General features: G+C 31.4%; 1 protein-coding gene across 1 annotated transcript; it reads right to left on the bottom strand.

The window, feature by feature from the left end:
- Positions 1-644: 644 nt before the first annotated feature.
- LOC134247113 (von Willebrand factor D and EGF domain-containing protein-like) lies at positions 645-22670 on the bottom strand (the record flags this gene model as incomplete). Its single annotated transcript, XM_062729452.1, has 12 exons — positions 22631-22670; positions 21589-21643; positions 19091-19291; positions 18499-18660; positions 17674-17688; positions 16711-16988; positions 15898-15984; positions 12685-13089; positions 11558-11640; positions 9860-9926; positions 9090-9269; positions 645-868 (listed from the first exon to the last, which is right to left on the bottom strand). Coding segments are annotated over exons 2-12 (1754 nt in total), but the record flags the coding sequence as incomplete, so codon positions are not given.
- Between the last annotated feature and the right edge of the window lie 952 nt (positions 22671-23622).

The raw sequence follows: 23622 nt of genomic DNA, 5'->3' as shown, positions 1-23622 counted from the left end.
CGTCAGCTTTCATATTTCATATCAATATAACTAAATATGGCTTTTGAGCCATCAATTACATTTTTTCTATACAAATATATTCCCATTTCAAACTTTGATCCCCCATCGTTGCCCAACCCTTACTCCGGGGTCATCATTTTAACAAATCTTAATCAACACTTTAAGAAAAAAAACTTCACTATTAATACGATTAAACATAAGGATTTTCTGTCCTTGAGAAGATATATGAAGATTACATCCTATGGTTTCCTATGTAAAACTTTGATCCCCACCCTACATCCCCAGGGATCATCATTTGAAGAAATGTGAATCTACACAAATTGAGGATACTTTTGCTGTTTTTGAGTATTGTATTTTTAACGATCTTATTTTTCTTTTATATTCCTAAGTAAAAATTTGGTCATCCACTCTGGCTCCATTTGTTCCGGAGAAGAAGTCAAATATGTGAAAAGACTAAAGGTAAAAGCTAGACGGGAGACGGGCAAAATGTTATCAAAAAAGGTCATGAGCTTTCAGCTCATGATGAATAAAAGTAATGAGAACCATATATTCAGAATGTTTTATCTAGCAAATTGTGTCTAAAAACGCTTTTCCTGGTAATTGCCTTGGATAAGTTGAGAAAAAATAAATAATAGTATATATACCTCCAGGTTCGTGAAAAGTTATCAGGATTATTTTCATATCTGTTGTAAAGGACATTATCTCTTCCTCTGCGGTCATTTCTCCAATTTCCATCTAGATTTCCACATAATCCTTCTACGTTTTCAACATCTGAAGTCGATGGGTATATCCTGATTTTTAAAAACCAGCCGTTATCAGTATCCCAGTAAATTGAAATATCCACTACAGTCCCAGTCGGCAGCAATATCTTGAAAATATATTCAAGAATTCAATAATAATTTATTAACGTCAATAAGCCTTTAACATTCCTAAGTCACAAAGAAAAAAACTTCTCGACAAAAAAACCCATGAATTATCTGTATTAGATAAATATAGGTGGCAGAGGATAGTTTTTTTTGCAATCAAAACGTTTGACTGACGGTTTACTTACTATTGAGCTGCTTTAAAAATGTGCATTGAAAAATTTTAAATTCCCTCTACATGTAATAATAGTATGATGTAGTCCCTTGAGAAATTTGAAGCTTTTAGGAATAAAACATGTACAACTTACACAATGAGCCCCAAAGATGGCGCAGGGACAATCTCAAAATTTCATGAGAATCAAGCCTATTTTCACTATTTCGCCGCAGCCACATCTGCTTCCAGGCCCGTGCCCCTGACCTAAGCTACCACACAAATTGCAGAATAACATTTGTACATACCAATGAACAGCAAGAGATAATGGCTCAACCACCTCGTTTTCAAGCTACAATTCATCCTGTGAACCCACCCCGCTTTTCTGGTGAAATACCGGTAGAGCGAGTTTTGAGCTTAGTTTCGTATTTCTAGTCCATATCCCATATACAGTAGTAGTGACACCAGAGTGTCATATTTCAATAAAATATACAAGGCCACCAGTTCCCTCCAAATGCACCCATAAAATATTCTAGCTATAAAATTACCTAGAATATGCCTTCAAACCTCAGGTTTCTTTATTTTTTCTATTTTTTGACCGGTACTTTATTCGAAACTATCCTCTGCCACCTTTAACTTTCAAATTTTGTCTTGAAAGTAATAAACCTTGCTCAATTCAAAAAGAACATGCAATTCTGAGTAAAAATATACCAAATATGTCTTGATTCATTGAAAAATAAAAAAGTTATGGCCAAATAAGAGACCTCACCAATTCTCGGTCAACCACCTTAACCCCATATTGTTTCTTACACATAAAACAAATGCAATTCTAACAACTCCAGATGATAAATATACCAGCAAAAAAGTGTTAAATGGTAATTTTAATCTATTTCAAGTACATTTATATGTAAAAAGTCAAATATAAAGGGCACATCTTGGTGAAATGTACTCACATGTATCAAATACTCCCCTATTTTTCATGTTCTATGAAATTCCATTTTATCTCTTTTTCACTTGGTTTTATATACCTATAACTTCTTTGCAAAGTTAAAACCCCTTTCAACTTTCAAGATATTTATCATGATATGCAAAAAACCCTCTTGCATCATATGCTAAAGAAAAAGTGTCCAGGAAATGGCTGTTCAACACCCTACCCCTGCAGCCATATCTTCAGTGTAATGAAAATGCACTGTAAAAATTTGTTTGTCCTAGCTGAATTCTTTCTAAGTGTCTGATATTCACTTTTAACAGTTATGATTAATCAAATACATACATTTCATTCTCCTGAATACTAAAAGTGATTATTCTGTCCATCCTGGGCAATTGTGGGCAGATTATATGGGCCTAGCAGAATTCAATAATTACATGAGAATGCACATTTTATTGATATTACTTCATTAAATATGCAATATAAACTCTTTGTTTTGTTATTATTTAAAGAAAAATAGTCATTTTATAGCAAACCATTGAAAAATTTAGATTCTGTCACATTTAAATATAGATAAATTGAAAAATTGAAAAGGGGGGGGGGCATATTTCATGAAAATATCAATAACAGAATAGGTTAAATTTGGAAAAATAAAGCAAATAAAGTTTTTTTGTACTATATATGGTTAGGTTTAGTGACATTTAGGTATGCTGACTGATTTTTATTTTCAAAATAATTATATTTAGTAAATTAGGTTGAAAAAATTGCAAATATATGTAATTTCAGTGATATCGCACTAATTAATACACTTAAATTCTAATTAGATTTAATTAATTAAAGCAAGACATGATTTTAATTATGCGACAATACCCAAAGTATCAAATTCAAACAATTGATTTATTCTCTGGCAAAAAATGCCTGAATCTTATATGATTTATTATGCTGATGGTTCAAAGTCTTTAAAAATGTATGCTGGAAAAGAGTACCCCCCTTGCTTTTTAGTGAATATACCTAACTGTACAGATTTTAAATAACAGAAACAAAGTATTTTTTTAAATTGACATACATAAATAAACCCTTTTGTATGAAAATCAGACTAAAATTCACATTTCTAAAAATTGATGCATTCTTGAAGGTGGCAGAGGATAGTTTTTTTTGCAATCAAAACGTTTGACTGACGGTTTACTTAATATTGAGCTGCTTTAAAAATGTGCATTGAAAAATTTTAAATTCCCTCTACATGTAATAATAGTATGATGTAGTCCCTTGAGAAATTTGAAGCTTTTAGGAATAAAACATGTACAACTTACACAATAAGCCCCAAAGATGGCGCAGGGACAATCTCAAAATTTCATGAGAATCAAGCCTATTTTCACTATTTCGCCGCAGCCACATCTGCTTCCAGGCCCGTGCCCCTGACCTAAGCTACCACACAAATTGCAGAATAACATTTGTACATACCAATGAACAGCAAGAGATAATGGCTCAACCACCTCGTTTTCAAGCTACAATTCATCCTGTGAACCCACCCCGCTTTTCTGGTGAAATACCGGTAGAGCGAGTTTTGAGCTTAGTTTCGTATTTCTAGTCCATATCCCATATACAGTAGTAGTGACACTAGAGTGTCATATTTCAATAAAATATACAAGGCCACCAGTTCCCTCCAAATGCACCCATAAAATATTCTAGCTATAAAATTACCTAGAATATGCCTTCAAACCTCAGGTTTCTTTATTTTTTCTATTTTTTGACCGGTACTTTATTCGAAACTATCCTCTGCCACCTTTAACTTTCAAATTTTGTCTTGAAAGTAATAAACCTTGCTCAATTCAAAAAGAACATGCAATTCTGAGTAAAAATATACCAAATATGTCTTGATTCATTGAAAAATAAAAAAGTTATGGCCAAATAAGAGACCTCACCAATTCTCGGTCAACCACCTTAACCCCATATTGTTTCTTACACATAAAACAAATGCAATTCTAACAACTCCAGATGATAAATATACCAGCAAAAAAGTGTTAAATGGTAATTTTAATCTATTTCAAGTACATTTATATGTAAAAAGTCAAATATAAAGGGCACATCTTGGTGAAATGTACTCACATGTATCAAATACTCCCCTATTTTTCATGTTCTATGAAATTCCATTTTATCTCTTTTTCACTTGGTTTTATATACCTATAACTTCTTTGCAAAGTTAAAACCCCTTTCAACTTTCAAGATATTTATCATGATATGCAAAAAACCCTCTTGCATCATATGCTAAAGAAAAAGTGTCCAGGAAATGGCTGTTCAACACCCTACCCCTGCAGCCATATCTTCAGTGTAATGAAAATGCACTGTAAAAATTTGTTTGTCCTAGCTGAATTCTTTCTAAGTGTCTGATATTCACTTTTAACAGTTATGATTAATCAAATACATACATTTCATTCTCCTGAATACTAAAAGTGATTATTCTGTCCATCCTGGGCAATTGTGGGCAGATTATATGGGCCTAGCAGAATTCAATAATTACATGAGAATGCACATTTTATTGATATTACTTCATTAAATATGCAATATAAACTCTTTGTTTTGTTATTATTTAAAGAAAAATAGTCATTTTATAGCAAACCATTGAAAAATTTAGATTCTGTCACATTTAAATATAGATAAATTGAAAAATTGAAAAGGGGGGGGGGCATATTTCATGAAAATATCAATAACAGAATAGGTTAAATTTGGAAAAATAAAGCAAATAAAGTTTTTTTGTACTATATATGGTTAGGTTTAGTGACATTTAGGTATGCTGACTGATTTTTATTTTCAAAATAATTATATTTAGTAAATTAGGTTGAAAAAATTGCAAATATATGTAATTTCAGTGATATCGCGCTAATTAATACACTTAAATTCTAATTAGATTTAATTAATTAAAGCAAGACATGATTTTAATTATGCGACAATACCCAAAGTATCAAATTCAAACAATTGATTTATTCTCTGGCAAAAAATGCCTGAATCTTATATGATTTATTATGCTGATGGTTCAAAGTCTTTAAAAATGTATGCTGGAAAAGAGTACCCCCCTTGCTTTTTAGTGAATATACCTAACTGTACAGATTTTAAATAACAGAAACAAAGTATTTTTTTAAATTGACATACATAAATAAACCCTTTTGTATGAAAATCAGACTAAAATTCACATTTCTAAAAATTGATGCATTCTTGAAGGTGGCAGAGGATAGTTTTTTTTGCAATCAAAACGTTTGACTGACGGTTTACTTAATATTGAGCTGCTTTAAAAATGTGCATTGAAAAATTTTAAATTCCCTCTACATGTAATAATAGTATGATGTAGTCCCTTGAGAAATTTGAAGCTTTTAGGAATAAAACATGTACAACTTACACAATAAGCCCCAAAGATGGCGCAGGGACAATCTCAAAATTTCATGAGAATCAAGCCTATTTTCACTATTTCGCCGCAGCCACATCTGCTTCCAGGCCCGTGCCCCTGACCTAAGCTACCACACAAATTGCAGAATAACATTTGTACATACCAATGAACAGCAAGAGATAATGGCTCAACCACCTCGTTTTCAAGCTACAATTCATCCTGTGAACCCACCCCGCTTTTCTGGTGAAATACCGGTAGAGCGAGTTTTGAGCTTAGTTTCGTATTTCTAGTCCATATCCCATATACAGTAGTAGTGACACTAGAGTGTCATATTTCAATAAAATATACAAGGCCACCAGTTCCCTCCAAATGCACCCATAAAATATTCTAGCTATAAAATTACCTAGAATATGCCTTCAAACCTCAGGTTTCTTTATTTTTTCTATTTTTTGACCGGTACTTTATTCGAAACTATCCTCTGCCACCTTTAACTTTCAAATTTTGTCTTGAAAGTAATAAACCTTGCTCAATTCAAAAAGAACATGCAATTCTGAGTAAAAATATACCAAATATGTCTTGATTCATTGAAAAATAAAAAAGTTATGGCCAAATAAGAGACCTCACCAATTCTCGGTCAACCACCTTAACCCCATATTGTTTCTTACACATAAAACAAATGCAATTCTAACAACTCCAGATGATAAATATACCAGCAAAAAATGTTAAATGGTAATTTTAATCTATTTCAAGTACATTTATATGTAAAAAGTCAAATATAAAGGGCACATCTTGGTGAAATGTACTCACATGTATCAAATACTCCCCTATTTTTCATGTTCTATGAAATTCCATTTTATCTCTTTTTCACTTGGTTTTATATACCTATAACTTCTTTGCAAAGTTAAAACCCCTTTCAACTTTCAAGATATTTATCATGATATGCAAAAAACCCTCTTGCATCATATGCTAAAGAAAAAGTGTCCAGGAAATGGCTGTTCAACACCCTACCCCTGCAGCCATATCTTCAGTGTAATGAAAATGCACTGTAAAAATTTGTTTGTCCTAGCTGAATTCTTTCTAAGTGTCTGATATTCACTTTTAACAGTTATGATTAATCAAATACATACATTTCATTCTCCTGAATACTAAAAGTGATTATTCTGTCCATCCTGGGCAATTGTGGGCAGATTATATGGGCCTAGCAGAATTGAAAAAACTCTTTGTTTTGTTATTATTTAAAGAAAAATAGTCATTTTAAAGCAAACCATTGAAAAATTTAGATTCTGTCAATAATTACATGAGAATGCACATTTTATTGATATTACTTCATTAAATATGCAATATAAACTCTTTGTTTTGTTATTATTTAAAGAAAAATAGTCATTTTATAGCAAACCATTGAAAAATTTAGATTCTGTCACATTTAAATATAGATAAATTGAAAAATTGAAAAGGGGGGGGGGGCATATTTCATGAAAATATCAATAACAGAATAGGTTAAATTTGGAAAAATAAAGCAAATAAAGTTTTTTTGTACTATATATGGTTAGGTTTAGTGACATTTAGGTATGCTGACTGATTTTTATTTTCAAAATAATTATATTTAGTAAATTAGGTTGAAAAAATTGCAAATATATGTAATTTCAGTGATATCGCACTAATTAATACACTTAAATTCTAATTAGATTTAATTAATTAAAGCAAGACATGATTTTAATTATGCGACAATACCCAAAGTATCAAATTCAAACAATTGATTTATTCTCTGGCAAAAAATGCCTGAATCTTATATGATTTATTATGCTGATGGTTCAAAGTCTTTAAAAATGTATGCTGGAAAAGAGTACCCCCCTTGCTTTTTAGTGAATATACCTAACTGTACAGATTTTAAATAACAGAAACAAAGTATTTTTTTAAATTGACATACATAAATAAACCCTTTTGTATGAAAATCAGACTAAAATTCACATTTCTAAAAATTGATGCATTCTTGAAGGTGGCAGAGGATAGTTTTTTTTGCAATCAAAACGTTTGACTGACGGTTTACTTAATATTGAGCTGCTTTAAAAATGTGCATTGAAAAATTTTAAATTCCCTCTACATGTAATAATAGTATGATGTAGTCCCTTGAGAAATTTGAAGCTTTTAGGAATAAAACATGTACAACTTACACAATAAGCCCCAAAGATGGCGCAGGGACAATCTCAAAATTTCATGAGAATCAAGCCTATTTTCACTATTTCGCCGCAGCCACATCTGCTTCCAGGCCCGTGCCCCTGACCTAAGCTACCACACAAATTGCAGAATAACATTTGTACATACCAATGAACAGCAAGAGATAATGGCTCAACCACCTCGTTTTCAAGCTACAATTCATCCTGTGAACCCACCCCGCTTTTCTGGTGAAATACCGGTAGAGCGAGTTTTGAGCTTAGTTTCGTATTTCTAGTCCATATCCCATATACAGTAGTAGTGACACTAGAGTGTCATATTTCAATAAAATATACAAGGCCACCAGTTCCCTCCAAATGCACCCATAAAATATTCTAGCTATAAAATTACCTAGAATATGCCTTCAAACCTCAGGTTTCTTTATTTTTTCTATTTTTTGACCGGTACTTTATTCGAAACTATCCTCTGCCACCATAGCTGTATATAATTAATCTTGTCCTACTTATGTTGTATATTCTATGATCTAAGCATCGTTAAGAGGACTTGCCCTCAATATACCGGTATGCTTTGTTCTTTATGAAAAAATGTGCTTTTGAAAAGTTGATAGGAATTCTTCAAAATTAATGTGCGTACATTTCATTTGCATTTATTTTTTTTATTTAGTAAGTTATTTCTTTGGTTGTTTCTTGAACCAAGAGTAATCATTAGAGAATTATTTTGAGAAACTCGTCTACATTTATTTAGGATGTTGATATACTTATATTTGTTTGAATAATGTACCCTATTTGGTACTATTTTGAAATAAAGTTTCATAAATGATACTTTGCTTTTGAAAAATATATATACAAAATTTGACCAAAGTTTGTTTTCTTTTGCCCTTTGCTTTGAACAATGTATTGGTAGGACGTTTAAAGTCCTTCATAGAGATATTTTACGTTAACAGAACATTATAAATGACACCCTTTGGGTTTTGAGAAATTGCTATAATTATGTGCGCTTAATATTTTGATATTAAAATTTTTCATTAATACACAACAAGATTGCCAGTTTTCCTAAGTATTAAGAATAAAATTAATATTTGTGAGAGAGCAAGGACGTGTCGATCAAACCCATCTAAAAATTCAAAGTTTAAATACTTTTAGATGAATAAGATTTTTAATATATTTTCGTGTGAAATCCTATTAAAATTTATAAGTCGTAATATTATAGAGAAAATATTAACTTCAAATCTGTATCCATGCATCTTTAAGAACTATTGTATTCTATTTATGGAAGGTGACTTTTTCAAAAAGTGTTAAAGAAACCGGAAAGAGATTTTTTATGAATAATGAAAGAAGAGACTGTCTATATTACCGTTGTTTAGTGCAAAACACATTGGAACCAGGTATATGTAGCTCCTAAAAATTGAGATTAAGTCGTCCTTATTATTTGTTCCGATTTTTAAATATTTTGTTTGATTGTTTTTTTTAATTAAAATTTCAAAAGAGAACAGTTCAATAGTTTACAAAAGAGGCTGACTGCTTTCAAGTCAAGGGCCTGGGGAGCTAATTCTTTAGTTATCATTTAAAAAAAATCAAGCAGTACTGCAATACCTACCTCATAACGGCGGTCGTTTTTCTTCACAACTTTTAAAACACCGTCATCGCATAGAGGAAAATTGATGATTTGTTGTCCTCCATTACAAATATCTATTGTGAAAATATCTCTTCCTGATCTCACAGCTGCAGCACAGTTACAAGCTGCATCTGGTTGGCACATATAGTGTTTTTCTTGAACCTTGCGATTGAAAATCATGCTCAATTAGTCTAACATTAAGAAAATCGCGGAAAGATTCATAATGCCTAAGTACATGTACGTAAAAATTCTTAAATATATATAAAAAATATTCTGTTTTTGACCTCCTTTTCTTCAGACTCTGATTTAATTTTACTTGCCATTTAAAATAATCAAACAATTTAAAGATCCATGAAAAATTCAATTATTGATGCTCAAAGTAAATTTTCATTATTAAGTATTATTTTACTAATTCCGCTTTGTTGTGAAAAAACCCCACTAAAAATACTATGTTAAAACATGTTACAAGGAATAAACATTAAAAATTAGTAGTGGGACTTCTAGTGCGCATGATTTGCAAGAAGACTCAATGAATATCCCACAATTTCATAAAATTACACAATTGATTACATTATACAATGCATTGTGCAAGATATACCGTACTATTAATATGACATCTTAGAATTTCCATGGATTTGCAAGTACAGTGTATTTACATTCTTTCACATACAAAATAATCTGTTTACTAATTCTTACATAATAAAAATGCTCATGAGAAGCTTTAATCTTCTAAATCAATAGATATCACTTACTTCTTGATTATAAGCTTCATTTTTGTACAGCTGAAATGTTCCAATCAACATGCATTGATACAAGTCCCTATGGGAAAAAATTACCATGCAAACTTAGTGAAAGTAGTCACAGTGTCAAACATTGTAGCTTTGGTATGTTAAAGTGAAGGCAGAGATAGCTTTATTTTAATTAAAGACTGTGAGCAAACTGTTTATCAAAAATTCAGTTCAAAATGGAGATTTATATACACGTAGAGAGAGTTTTCAAATTAATAAGATCGTTAATGACTACTGTGGCCAATAATTTTGAGACATGTATTTTGTTTTGGATAAATATTTTCTACTCAAACTGATAAACGTATATATACGTATATATATATATATATAAATAGGGAAAATGTTGTAGAAGTCCATGGTATAGGTTAAGTTATAAATCAAAATTAAATCCAAGATAAACAAACAAGTTTACGTTTAATTTTTTACACTGAGCGCTTTCGCCGTTACGGCTCTTCAGAGTGTAACAATGATAATAAAAACAATACAACTTCGTTGTAATGACGTCGTTATTATGACGTCACAAAGGCAACGTTATACATTTGCACAGGTAAATGTCAAAAAAGCGCCAAATGTATAGAGTTAAACACATGTACATTGTAATAAAATGGACCATTTCTTTAGAGCTAAAATGTTCAATTTACATTTAATTTAGGCTGAATTAATTTAACAAAATAATCTTCCTTGGCCCTCCGTAATTGTTCATTACCTTCTGTGATTTCATAAAATGGAAATATCAAAAAGTTTCCATTCGCACATGAATCAAAATGTTCACTGCAAGGTGTATTCCTGACGGAGGGGTCTCGTATTTGTTGTTTATGGACTCTTACACGGTCAACTAGTTTGTTACCGATCTGTCCAATATAGTTTTCCCCGCATAAAGTACAAATCATACAGTATATTAAATTTCTAGTTTTGCATGACATCCACGGAACCTTAATATACATATAACTCCGTAAAACAGTGTTTTCCTATTTTACAGCAATCCCAAAATTTAAAAAATTAATTGACCCGAAGAGCATCATCTATAGCCGACGCCAACCTCCAAACCTAAAGAAACTCCTAACAAGAGCCAGATTCTCATCGGATGAGGAAAAACGCACTGTAGCCAAATGTATGGATCCCCTGTGTGGAACCTGCCCTTATTTAAAAACCGGAGAAAATTTTACATTTAAATGTGGTAAAACGTTTACCGTCAATGTGAATATGTCATGCAAAACTAGAAATTTAATATACTGTATGACGTGAACAACGTGACCAACGACACGAACAATAAAAATTGTCAAATTTTTGGGACGCCCAGTCCCTTCCTCAGGACAAAGAAAAAAATTAAAAAGTCATAAGAACAAAGGAAAAAGATTAACAAAAACAACTAGCACTTCTACTAAACTACTAAACACTAGATATTTACATACTAAATTACATGTTGAATTGGAAATTTTAAGAACACTAATGAAGAAAGAAATCCGGACCGCTATGAAATGCGTCCGGTCTATCGGGTATACCGTCCGGTGAAGTCCGAGTATACCCGATAGACCGGACGCATATATTATATATATATATATATATATATATATATATATATATATATATATATATATATATATATATATATATATATATAATTTCGTCATAACTACTTTATTAACTTTATTAACTACTAACCCATCAAAGGTACGGATATTTGGATCAGTTGTTGAAGAGCATTGTTGTCCTTTCCATACATTGCTGGATTCTGTTACCAATATCTTTAGAAACACATTTTCTTAAATTATAACCACTTTATGACGTTGACTTTTTATACAGAAGTTTGCAAAATAACGCAGAAAAAGCCTTAAATTTTTAATTTCGATTATATTTGTTCAGAATGAATAAATAAAAAAACCTTGACCATAATCGATTTTGCTTATGATAGTGAGTTTGACAAAATATTTATTTTATGTTTAATTTTATCTTCAAAATAGTTTAAGAAAGAGTTGCTTTAAATTTTATCAAATCATGACCCTGTATTAAAAGGTGAAATCATTAATTTCATGAAGTTGTGTATAAAGATACTGTAAGAATTTGTTAAGCATACCTACAGACTTGTATTTCATTTCGGTAGCTAAAATTCTGAACGAACCAGTATTTTTAAGTTTGCATTTGAATCAGTTCTAGATATAAAAAGTATTAGAGGAATATTGATTGATTGTATATTGTTTAACGTCCCTCTCGAGACTTTTGCACAATTATAGAGACGTCACCATTGCCGGTGGAGAGCTACAAATTCTGTCCTATACTCGGCACTCAGGGCCATCGAGCAGGGAGGGATCTTTTTCGTGCCAGCACCTACTGCGACACGGGACCTCGGTTTATACGGTCTCATCCGAAGGACCGGTCTCCACGTCCCACAGTGGGATTCGAACCCGCGACGTAAAGATTGACTTCTTACCTCGCGACTCTAGAGCAGACCCTCTAACCACTGCGCCACGCGGGCGACTGTTTGAGGAATAAGACAATGCCTTAGCAAAGATTTATGAAACGTGCTTTTTTTCAAAATTGTCACCTTCAAAAGTCTTAAACGATGTAATTTATTGTCCTATATAGGGCTCATTATAACGAACAGTATTCCACCCCAACAAATGTCCATAAAACCATTCAAGTAGCTAAAACCGTAGGAGCAGCGCAAATTTGGACCTTCAAAACATCTAATTATGTCAAAGATGCAGCGAAAACATTTTCCATACTGGTTTAATATTTCTTTGTTTTCAAAAAATGTATTTTTCAATACTGAAAGAAATAATGATGAGTACCTTTACATCTGGCAGATGAATCTTCTCAAAAATCCTGACTGGATCCGTATGCAGATCACCAGGAGGTCCTTCTGCGATTAGCCGCAGTGTAATGTGATGGTTCTCAGATTTGTAATCATTGTCGTCAGTATTGTAAAATGTCCAGTTTCGAATACTCTTCCATTCATCTGTTTCATATTGACTCCTTTCGCTAAATCTGTAAGACGCTATTTTTGTTTCGCAATTGCGATAGTTGTTATCATCGCATGCAGATGGAACGTCTTTGTTAACATCAGTAGTTATGTATAAAAATGCATCTATCTCTGTATTGTTAATGACCACAGTGTTAAAGGCAAACGGAATAGTAAACTGATATTGAAGAAGGCAGCTTTCGTTCCTTTTAATTTCGAACTTATCTTTTAAAAGCTAAAACGAAGAAGGAACACAATAAATTAAAACTTTCAATTATCATGACATGGAAATGAACAGTTGTGTTTTGATTATCTGTAGAGTAAACGGAATGAACAAAATCAGAACTGCTTCCTACGAGATATATTTGTGAATATGTCATTTGATTTAATCAACCAACGTTTATTTAAGGTTCATCGATACTCTGATAGGAGATATAACTCTTTATGACATAAATGTCTGTTAGTCCTACATAGATTTGTCAAGTTTAAGTGTCTTTTTTGTCCAATTTTGCCCCGCAGGCTATGCTACCATTATTTGCATTTTACTTATGAAATATATTTATTATTTATTAATATATCATTGAGGTTCAAGCAACATTTTATATGAGTGAGCAGAGGGTTTATGAACCTTAATATAACAAAAGGCCCATGGGCCAACTCGCTCACCTGAGCACTGTGGCTAGGAAAAAGTAGAAAATGGTTTATTATTGAAAAGTTTAAATCCAAAAGTAGTCCCATAACAAATCATGGCTTTGCTTTATTCTTGAGAAGATTTTTAAAGAATTTTCCTATATATTTCTATGTAAAAATTTGGTCGGCCATTGTGGCCCCGCCCTACCCTCGGGGGTCATGATTTGAACAATCTTGAATCTACATTACCTGAAGATGATTGAATATCATTATGATCAATTATGGCTTTGTTGTTTTTTAAAAGATTTTTAAGAATTTTCCTATATATTTCTATGTAAAACTTTGGTCGGCCATTGTGGCCCCGCCCTACCCTCGGGGGTCATGATTTGAACAAACTTGAATCTACATTACCTGAGGATGTTTCCCCATAAGTTTAATCTTTCCTGGCACAGTGGTTCTTGGGAAGATTTTTAAAACATACACTAAATTTTTATTAATTTCCAATTATCTCCCCTTGTATTAGGGCGTGACCCTTCATTTGAACAAACCTGAATCCACTTCACCCAAAGATGCTTTGTGGCAAGTTTGGTTGAAATTGGCTCAACAGTTCTTGAGAAGAAGTCGAAAATGTGAAAAGTTCAAAGACAGACAGACGGACAGCTAGTCAGACAGACAGACAGACAGCCGGACGCCGGACAAAATGTGATCAGAAAAGCTCACTTGAGCCTTCGGCTCAGGTGAGCTTAAAATGCAAGGCAATAAACTCATGATATTTGCTATCATCATTTTATTATCAAATTTATATCAAATTGTGATGCTTTTAATCAATATAATTCTATGCATAAGTGACAGCAACTAGAGTGCTGAAATTTTATATTCCTTAGACTAATGTGACCTGTTCCTGATACAAAACTTATACAGAAACTTCATTGTTACTATCAAACAGGTCACATTAGTCTAAGGAATATAAAATTTCAGCACTCTAGTTGCTGTCACTTATGCATAGAATTATATTGATTAAAAGCATCACAATTTGATATAAATTTGAAAATAAAATGATGATAGCAAATATCATGAGTTTATTGCCTTGCATTTTTAGCTCACCTGAGCCGAAGGCTCAAGTGAGCTTTTCTGATCACATTTTGTCCGGCGTCCGGCTGTCTGTCTGTCTGACTAGCTGTCCGTCTGTCTGTCTTTGAACTTTTCACATTTTCGACTTCTTCTCAAGAACTGTTGATCCAATTTCAACCAATTTCTTTGATACGTAAAAATGGCAATTCTACGCAGGGATTATCCCTGAATAAAAAATTCTTTTATTCCTTCTTGTTAAAGGTACTTGGACACAGATTTGAAGTTAATTTTTTCTGTATAATATCACGAATTTTATATTTTAATAGCATTTCACACAAAAAATAATTAAAAATCTTATTTCATTTAAAATTTATAAAAACTTTTAATTTTATGGCGGGTTTGATTGACACATCCTTTCACTTTCACAATTTTTAACTTTTTTCTTAATCCTTAAGAAAAGTGGCAATCTTGTTGTGTATTAAAACAGAAACATTAAAACTTAAACATGTTAAATCCGGAAAATAATTTTATTTAGAGTAAAAATGTTAGAAAGCAAAACTCCTTCACAAGTATCGTCATTTTATTGTGTACAGAGTTTAGCAAATCGAGCACACGCGTGTTATGTACACAGTTTTTGTAAACAGCGCGAAAGCTTTGCTATTGTTTGGTGTTTTGATTCACTGGGTGCGTTTAATCGCCAAAGTCTGCTCACAACAACTACACGGACTGACAATATATTGTGTGTTTGTTTTGCTTTCGAACTTGTCTACTCTGAATTTTCTGGATTATAGTATTAATATTTTTAATCAATAAACAACAAGAATGTCAATTTTCCTAAGGATTAAAGATAAAGTTAAAATTTGCGAAAGTGCAAAGATGTGTCAATCAAACGCGCCAAAAAAATTAAAATTTTAATAACTTTGAAACGAAATAAGATTTTAAATTAATTTTTGTGTGAAATGCTATTACAATATATAAGTCGTAATATTATAGAAAAAAAATTAACTTCAAATCTGTGTCCAAGTACCTTTAAGTATCAATGACAATGTAACAATTTAACAGATTACTACTAAAAAATAACAAGGATGGGTAATATTTTTTACAAACATTTAAAGAAATCGATCCCCTACACACGCAAAAAATTATATGAATGGAGGTTTTGAGACATATAATAGAGTAGTCACAAAGCTCTTCCTAATGAAGTAAACAAATGAATAATTATGCAAAGCTTTTTCAACTATTTCTCAACATTTGGAAATTGATATTCATATAAAAGGAAAAACCATGGAATTCCTTCATTTAGCATGTTAATAAAAGATTAAGATTTTTTCATCTCCCTTACCTTTATTCCAGCAAAAAACAATGGACTGGATTTAGATGAGCAAGGAGAATCCTCTGCTCTAAACTTTGCACCGACCACACAGTGGATCTTGATAGAGAAATTGACAGTTAGTTATTGATATCCCTGTCAGGAAACAATATCCAAATTCTTTATTCAGGTAACGTCATTGTTTAACTCTGAATTTACTTAAATTTACTTATTTTTTTATACGTGTGATATATGAAATTATTAACTCTCTAAATAAATATTTCGTATTACGAAAGCGTTTTTTTTCAAAATGACATCTATTATTCAGGGAGAATAATTCTACTGATTATTATAATATATATATATATATACCATAACATTTTAACGTCAAATGTTCAAAGTAAAACGTCTGAAGAATTTGAATGAAAGCGCTAACGTTTTACAACTTGTGTTGTCGTTTTTTTATTTTTTTAAATATTAATTGGCGGACACAGTGAGTCTGTGACTATTATATAATTTATTATATACAAACTTTGGATATATATATATATATATATATATATTTCTCTCATGAAATGTTTGTGATTAAAATATTAGGTACAGAAACATCAATTTAAGCGATGGAAATGCATAGCTGAAAAACAAATATCTAACTATAGATTCTTGACTCAAAGTTTTGTCATGCAGAATAAAGGGTGAAGAAAGGCAATATTTTGATAATTCTTATTAAACATCGTGTGTTCACAATATTTCTTGTTCTTAATTATTATCAAAGTACTGTTAAATGTTATCAAGCTTATTCAAAATTACAAATATAACAAAGGACGATTTAAAAAAAAATCATACCATAGATCCCGCTCGTCCATTAATTCTTAGAATTTGGCTAGCACTAAGAATTGCATTCATCCTTTCGTCCGAGGACAATGTTTGATTCCTAAGTACTTCTTTGTTATCGATAAACCAATTGACTTCATAAAGTAGTCCCCCGTTATTGATAGGTTCAAAGTTGCATACAAGATTCACTGACGGTTTATGAATTCGATAAGGAGCAGTTTCATTCGGTAATGATTCCCACGAAACATTGTAGTAGGAGACAGATATATTTGTAGGCACTCCTTCCACGCCTAAAATAAAATCAGAGGTAACTTTAATTTTATATTTCATTTATAAAATCTCTCTCTCTCTTTATTTATATAACATTGATCTACAGAAACGCTTTATCATTCGATGATTCATTTATGATTTTCAGTGAACATTAAATATATTATCAGTACATATAAATTATATATATTAAGCATTATTTGATCTGATATCAAAATCAGGAAACAAATATAATCAAATAGCTTCTTACTCAAATTATTACATCCTTTTTTCCTTTTTGAGGCTGATGCTTGGTTTGATTGTGTGCAGAATTATTACTCAGTAATTTGAACGGAAATAATAGAACAGTAAACATCCAAGAACCTCTTGGCTTAGTCAGTAAATTGCGTGAAGATTAGAAGATTAGACCAAAATCAATTCATAGGGCAAATTAATGTCACAAGAGGTCGTAAATGAGTGAGCCATGTCAAAAGTAATGAAAAAATAATAAATGGTGCTCGGAATTGAAAAAAAATATATATATGAAAACAATATGCATGATGCTGAAAATGACTCCAGGAAATTATCCTCGTGATTATTTAAACGTCTATTAAAGATTGCAATGGATCTTGTGGAAAGAATTTCTTGCTGATTTTACTCTTAATATATTAATCTTTCTCTTGTGTAAAAATTAAAGAAAGCAAAACAATGCTTATTTTGGTTACTTACATGTTGTGCTTGGTTCTGAAATAAAAAAAAAACTAAAAATTTGAGCATACACATACATGTATATTTAAGTTGAAAAAAATACATGGATATTTAAACAGAAAATGAGTTTAAGATTCAAGATCTGGAAACGGTCTTCCGAATGCACACCGTATACAAATTAAACACTGATGTAATTACAGCCTTTGACAAAAGATGAAGTCTGCGAGTCAACACTTCAAGGTCGATGGATGAAAACATAGTGTTAGATTGTACCAAGGTAAAGGACCTCTTGTAAATCTATACACTTGTAAAATATGGAAGCCCCTGCACCAACTTTTCAAAAATAAGGTTATTGCCAAGTTTTTTTTCCCAAATGTTGTTCAATGTCCAAGGTCAGAATTATCCAATTTGTTGCTGTTCAAAAGTTATGTACAGTGCTTTAAAATGTTTAATAGTAGGGCAAACTCAAATCATTATTTATGTAAAGTTCTCCGGAAAAGGAATACACATGTGAAGGATGGAAGCCCTAGCACCATTTGTTCAATGGTTATGGCCAAAGTTTTAAGTATGGTCAATTCTTGAAATATTGGTCGAACGTACACTAAGGTCAAGATCAAAAGTTCAAATACGTTGGTATTCAAAGAAATGCCTTGTTATAAGAAATGTAATTGTGAAACATTAGAGCCATAAATGATAGCTTCAACCAATCAAACTTTATATACATTTTTTCATCCGGATATACAGACAGATAGAAGGACTAGAAAGACTATATACCCCTGAATCCTTGATAGGGGGCATAATTAAATAAAATTAGAGATTTATGTGTAAAAAATATTTTTTTCTCACGGAAGCAATAAGCTGCATTGCAAGAAGTCAGTGGAGTTAATTCGTACACTGCGTACAGTCCACAGTTTTTCACTTGAATTGTATGAGAAGTGGCACATTTGTTCTCAAATCCCACTTGACAAACTGTGACGTTTGCAACTGTCCCATTACCAGGAAGTGATCCTATCAAAATAAGACAATATACACACCGTTAATTTTGGAAGACTTGAATTTTTTTCCATACAACCTGTACGTTTAAAGAATTAAATTGGAAGATAAAATACAGATGCTTTAAAACGTTTAAGAATCTATACATAAAATTGAGAAGAGGTTAAAGAAATTTAAAGAAATGATACACGAAGCCTTGATTTATACTCATATGCTAACTAATTATACATTAATAACTTAAAAATTAGCTAATTCATCAATAAATTCATCAATAAATTTTAAAGGTTTAAAATTAATAAAAAGTAATTCTAGGTTACTAATAGCCAAATCCAAACAAATCGATATATAAATTCACATGTTTATAACTCTGTATATGAATAAAACCAAAGTTCCTTCAATGCATGTTAATTCAGTGACTAAAGAAAAAGAAAACATAACTGTATACCATTCATCCAGTACGGATATAATGTCCCACAGTCTGTCAGTTTCGGGCCGAAGGTTGGCATGCTATGAAATCCCGCCCGATACCATTGTTTTGGTAGGTATCTGTCACATATTGGTACCGCATCCATTGCGTATGACGGATTCCTTTTCACTAAGTGAGGAATCGTTGAATACACATTTTCTAAACACGGATCCTGTTGACCTTTGAATGTGAAAAAAAAACATTTTAAAAAATAATATATTGAAACATACTGGGTATTCTCAAAACTGAAAAAAAAAAACAGTGGAAAAACTTAATTCAAAAGCAAACAGTGAGATGAAATGTGATATGCACAATGCCTTTATTTTCAATCATTACATTAAACGTTATTCGTTTGGTTGTGAATTCAACAGAGCGCCTTTATTGGAGTAGGAAGATTAAATTTAATAAAGTGCTTTGCTAAATGTAAGAAGCTAATGCGAAAATTATTAATAAATTCTTTGCTAACATGTAATTACAATTTCTGCAAAAATTTTTCGACACCATTACATTTTTGGAGAGCTTTTGTGTTTGCAACAAGTATGTCGAAAATCTAAAGCAAACGCTTAATGAAATATGTGGAGATAACAAACAGTATTCAAGCTGAAATGTCCATTCTAAACAAAACAAAATTAGATCAGAGCAAACAATGTCCTCAAAAACCTCAGAGGTAAGATTTGGTGTCATTGAGGAGTAAACATCTCCTGCCGACCGGTCATACCCACAGTGTGCTACCTGTTAACATTGAGAAATAAGAGACAAACCCGTCAACATTTCAGTATGATTATAATGGCTTCACAATTAGTATGAAAATAGTCATTCAGAATTTGACTAAATTTTGATTTGTATTTGCTGACAAGGTGATGTATCGACCACAGAATTTTCGATATGGTTTTAACGAGAATTTTAATAAGACCGTTGTATTCTTTTTTAAGCAAATTGTTCATTTTTTTTTCGATAATTTATCTTGTTTTAAAAATTTTCCATACGTAGAGCATAGTCTCATGTATCGAATCAACTGAGAGTTGGGTACTTGTTTGCAAGGGTATCAACGATAGTTGGAAAGGTCTGTTATGCATACATTATACCACGTTCCTACCTGATGCCAATGTCTTTGGTATATCTGAAAACTAGACAATGATTCCTAATATTTACAGTCACATGTGAAATAAAATTATAAAAATTTGAATTTAAAAAATGCAAGGCAATGTGTTAAATGTTTCTTGCAAACTTGCTGCACACAACAGATGGGTATGTATGGTTATTCTTGCAATGATCACGATACATGATGCATTAATTCCGAAAGATTTGCTGCAAACTTGTAGGTATAAATATTTCGTTATATTATTTATATCATTTATTCCAAGCTCTCTAATTTGCTCAAACTTGATCACATGATTCAGTATAACAGCAGAAAGACTTGATTTACTATTTATAGAATCTGAAATGCATATAGACTTGATGTTTCTTAAAATGGGGAATTTTTTTTTTGTAAAACAAGAAATGGTACAAATTTCACAATTTAACTATTACAGTGTATGACTTCATGTTTCTGAAAAACAAGAGGCTCATGGGCCTCATAGGTCACCTGAGCATCATGCAACAACTTTCCAACAACTTTCCAACGATTGAATTTGGTTCATGTTTTAAACTAGACGTCATTGCATTCATAATTTTGAAAGAGGCACCATTGCTTATCATAACTATACACTTATCATTCTTACTTTGGTTACTCAATACCTATAGACAGAGTAGGGGAACAAAAAAATGCATTTCAACTAATCAGTAGTAGTCAGCTGTAATCAGTAGAGCCACTACCACACATGAACCCCTGACCCTTGGTTCACACATTTCACAAAGGAACCCTTGCTTATCAAAAATTTTTGATAAATTACAATGAGATTTCAATCAATGAATTCATTTTAGTATATGAGTAGAGCGCACGCACCAACCCCCTCTATGGGATCCCAGATAATACTCATAACAAGTGAATCTCTTTGATGAGGTCGATGGATAGATATATACTATGCTCAGTCGATATGCTTTTCTGTGAAGTCGATAAATCTATGGATCAACCTCTTCAAAGGGGTAAATTTATATGATATAATTGCCACATGGTATATAAGGAGATGATTGTATTATACGTATTGGACTTTGATCTCGTTGGTCCCCTTTGGCATCTTTATATCTAAATCCATATTTTTTGTTGTGAATCAAAATCAAAACATAAATTATATGAGATTTAACCAGCTTTGTTTGATGTTGATTGGAATGACAGTTACTGCACTTAAATTTTGAATAATATGTGCAGTAGATCATACTTATGAAAACCGTCATATTGTACAGCAATAAAAGTGCTGTCCCTAAAGATAGAATAAATAGATAATGAATACAGTGATTGCATAATGATTTTTAAAGTAGCACAGCATGAAATAATCTCCATTTCAGGTAGATACAATCAATAAAATTGAAATACTTACCTATTGCAATCCCAAATGATGCTGATAATAACAATACCACACAAAAGATCATTTTCTGAAACACAAATTGTTAAAATTACCGTAGAAAATTGAAAAAAAAATAGAGAAATTCTCTTACGTCGAAATAAGTTTCTAATAAAGACATAAACATGGCTCAATCAATTTCTCCAATAAAATATTATTAAATACATTAGAGCAATAATATTTTTCTTATTTTTGTTGTTGTTTAAGATATGACCGGACTCATGACAAGCAATTTATTTCTCAAATTTCAAAGGTGATCGAATGATGATTTATATTTGATTTTACTTTAAAATCATTATCATTGATTTGTTTTACTTAATTTTTTATTTTACACATCTATACAAGGCAAGGGAATAAATTAATCTTTTGATATTCTCAACAAAAATTTATTCTCAGTTGATAGGCATGCATGTTTGGACTTTTAAAATCCGGGTAAAGAAAAACATCCTTCTTTTCATGAAAGGTTCCACATTTGCCCCAAACCATTTCTATTGAATTAATTACATAAATACAGTCAATGAGAGCTCCTACCCCGTTTTAATTTCCTTTAAGAATGATGCATGTTCGTTTCAATGCCATTATACTGAAGGTTGAACCATTGTGCTTGCTTAAAGATAGAATAAATACCCTCGTATCTTTTAAAATAATTTAAACATAAAGACATTTTGAATTACAGGTTTTTCCAAAGAATTCTCTCTCATGGTAGATTGAATTACTTTGATGTAATCATGTTTTAGAAATTGCTGTTTAATGATGTGGCGGAAAAATAACTCTTTAAAAATCAAAATATGGATTTGCAAAATGGTGAGACAGTATATGTATCAATACATTTTGAAGGGCATGGTCAGTATTTCCAAATAAGAGGAAAGTTAAAAATAGTTATAATAAATCGAGTTTAGTGCAATTGTGAAAATGGAAATCAAATATTTACATAAATGCATTGCGGTGAATGCTTTAAATGACAAGAATGATTTTTTTTTAAAAGCTGAAAATGACATATCTTAGGATGAATGCTTACCTGTTGTGTGTATATCACTCAGTATCTTTTATTCTTTAACTGTAAAATTAGTTTTGAAATAATTCTGTATATTGCGCATATTGCATATATCCCATATAGTTTTGTATATTCTCGGAGACAATAATTCTTTTAAATAAATATCTATTGTTCCTTTTTTGGGCGTGACGACTTCGTAGAAAAAATGGCCACATTTCGTCATCTGAAGAATCTTATGAAGGAACCAATGAACAATTTATAAATTCTTATTCTAATTTGGGTAATTATATTACACTCTAAAATTCATATGAAAATTGATTCTTAAATAGTATACCTGATTATTACAGCAATCTATCCAACGTTTTGAAAATTAATAAAATGTCCTTTTCTACAGAGAAATCGCTTTTTTGTTGTTAATTAACAAAAGATTCTTTTGTTTTATAATTGAAATCATATATACATTGCAAATTACGAAAGATTTACATCTTGATAGTTAATAAAGATATACATACCCTGGTGTTAACTACTTATTTCTGTGCATTTATTTCTGAGGCACATTTGTTAGGCAACTATCGTTATTTAAAAGACTATAATTAGCCTTCGGAAGAACTGTTTACAAGCTAGTGCATTGATTGATATATGTGCACCGATGTCAGGTGTAGTCGCTTTTTTTTTAAATTTGCAATCCACATAATTAGAGGCATGCACATAAAGGAGTAACAGAGCATGACGGTGACTTTTCAGAAGTTACTGTTTAATGCAAACATTTTTATGCAATTTCTATAATAGTCTCTTTATATCATTTTTATGAATCGTCAAGTATTCCATCGCTCCTATTTATTTTGCTCTAATTTTAAATTGTACCCTATTTTAACTTTTGTATAAATTTTTGGAGGTATGAAGTAACCCTCAAATCCTCAAATATTTCACCACTTCTCGAAAAGTAAAAGAACTGCGAACGATAGTATTGTTCTCCCGCCTACTTCGAAGTCAATTTTCAAAAGTTAACATATTTG

This window comes from Saccostrea cucullata, unplaced genomic scaffold, assembly GCF_032062105.1.
Source record: "Saccostrea cucullata isolate Sc308-1 unplaced genomic scaffold, CSIRO_AGI_Scuc_v1 ctg8689, whole genome shotgun sequence".
NCBI lineage: Eukaryota > Metazoa > Mollusca > Bivalvia > Ostreida > Ostreidae > Saccostrea > Saccostrea cuccullata.
This window is presented reverse-complemented; position numbering and strand designations above follow the sequence as displayed.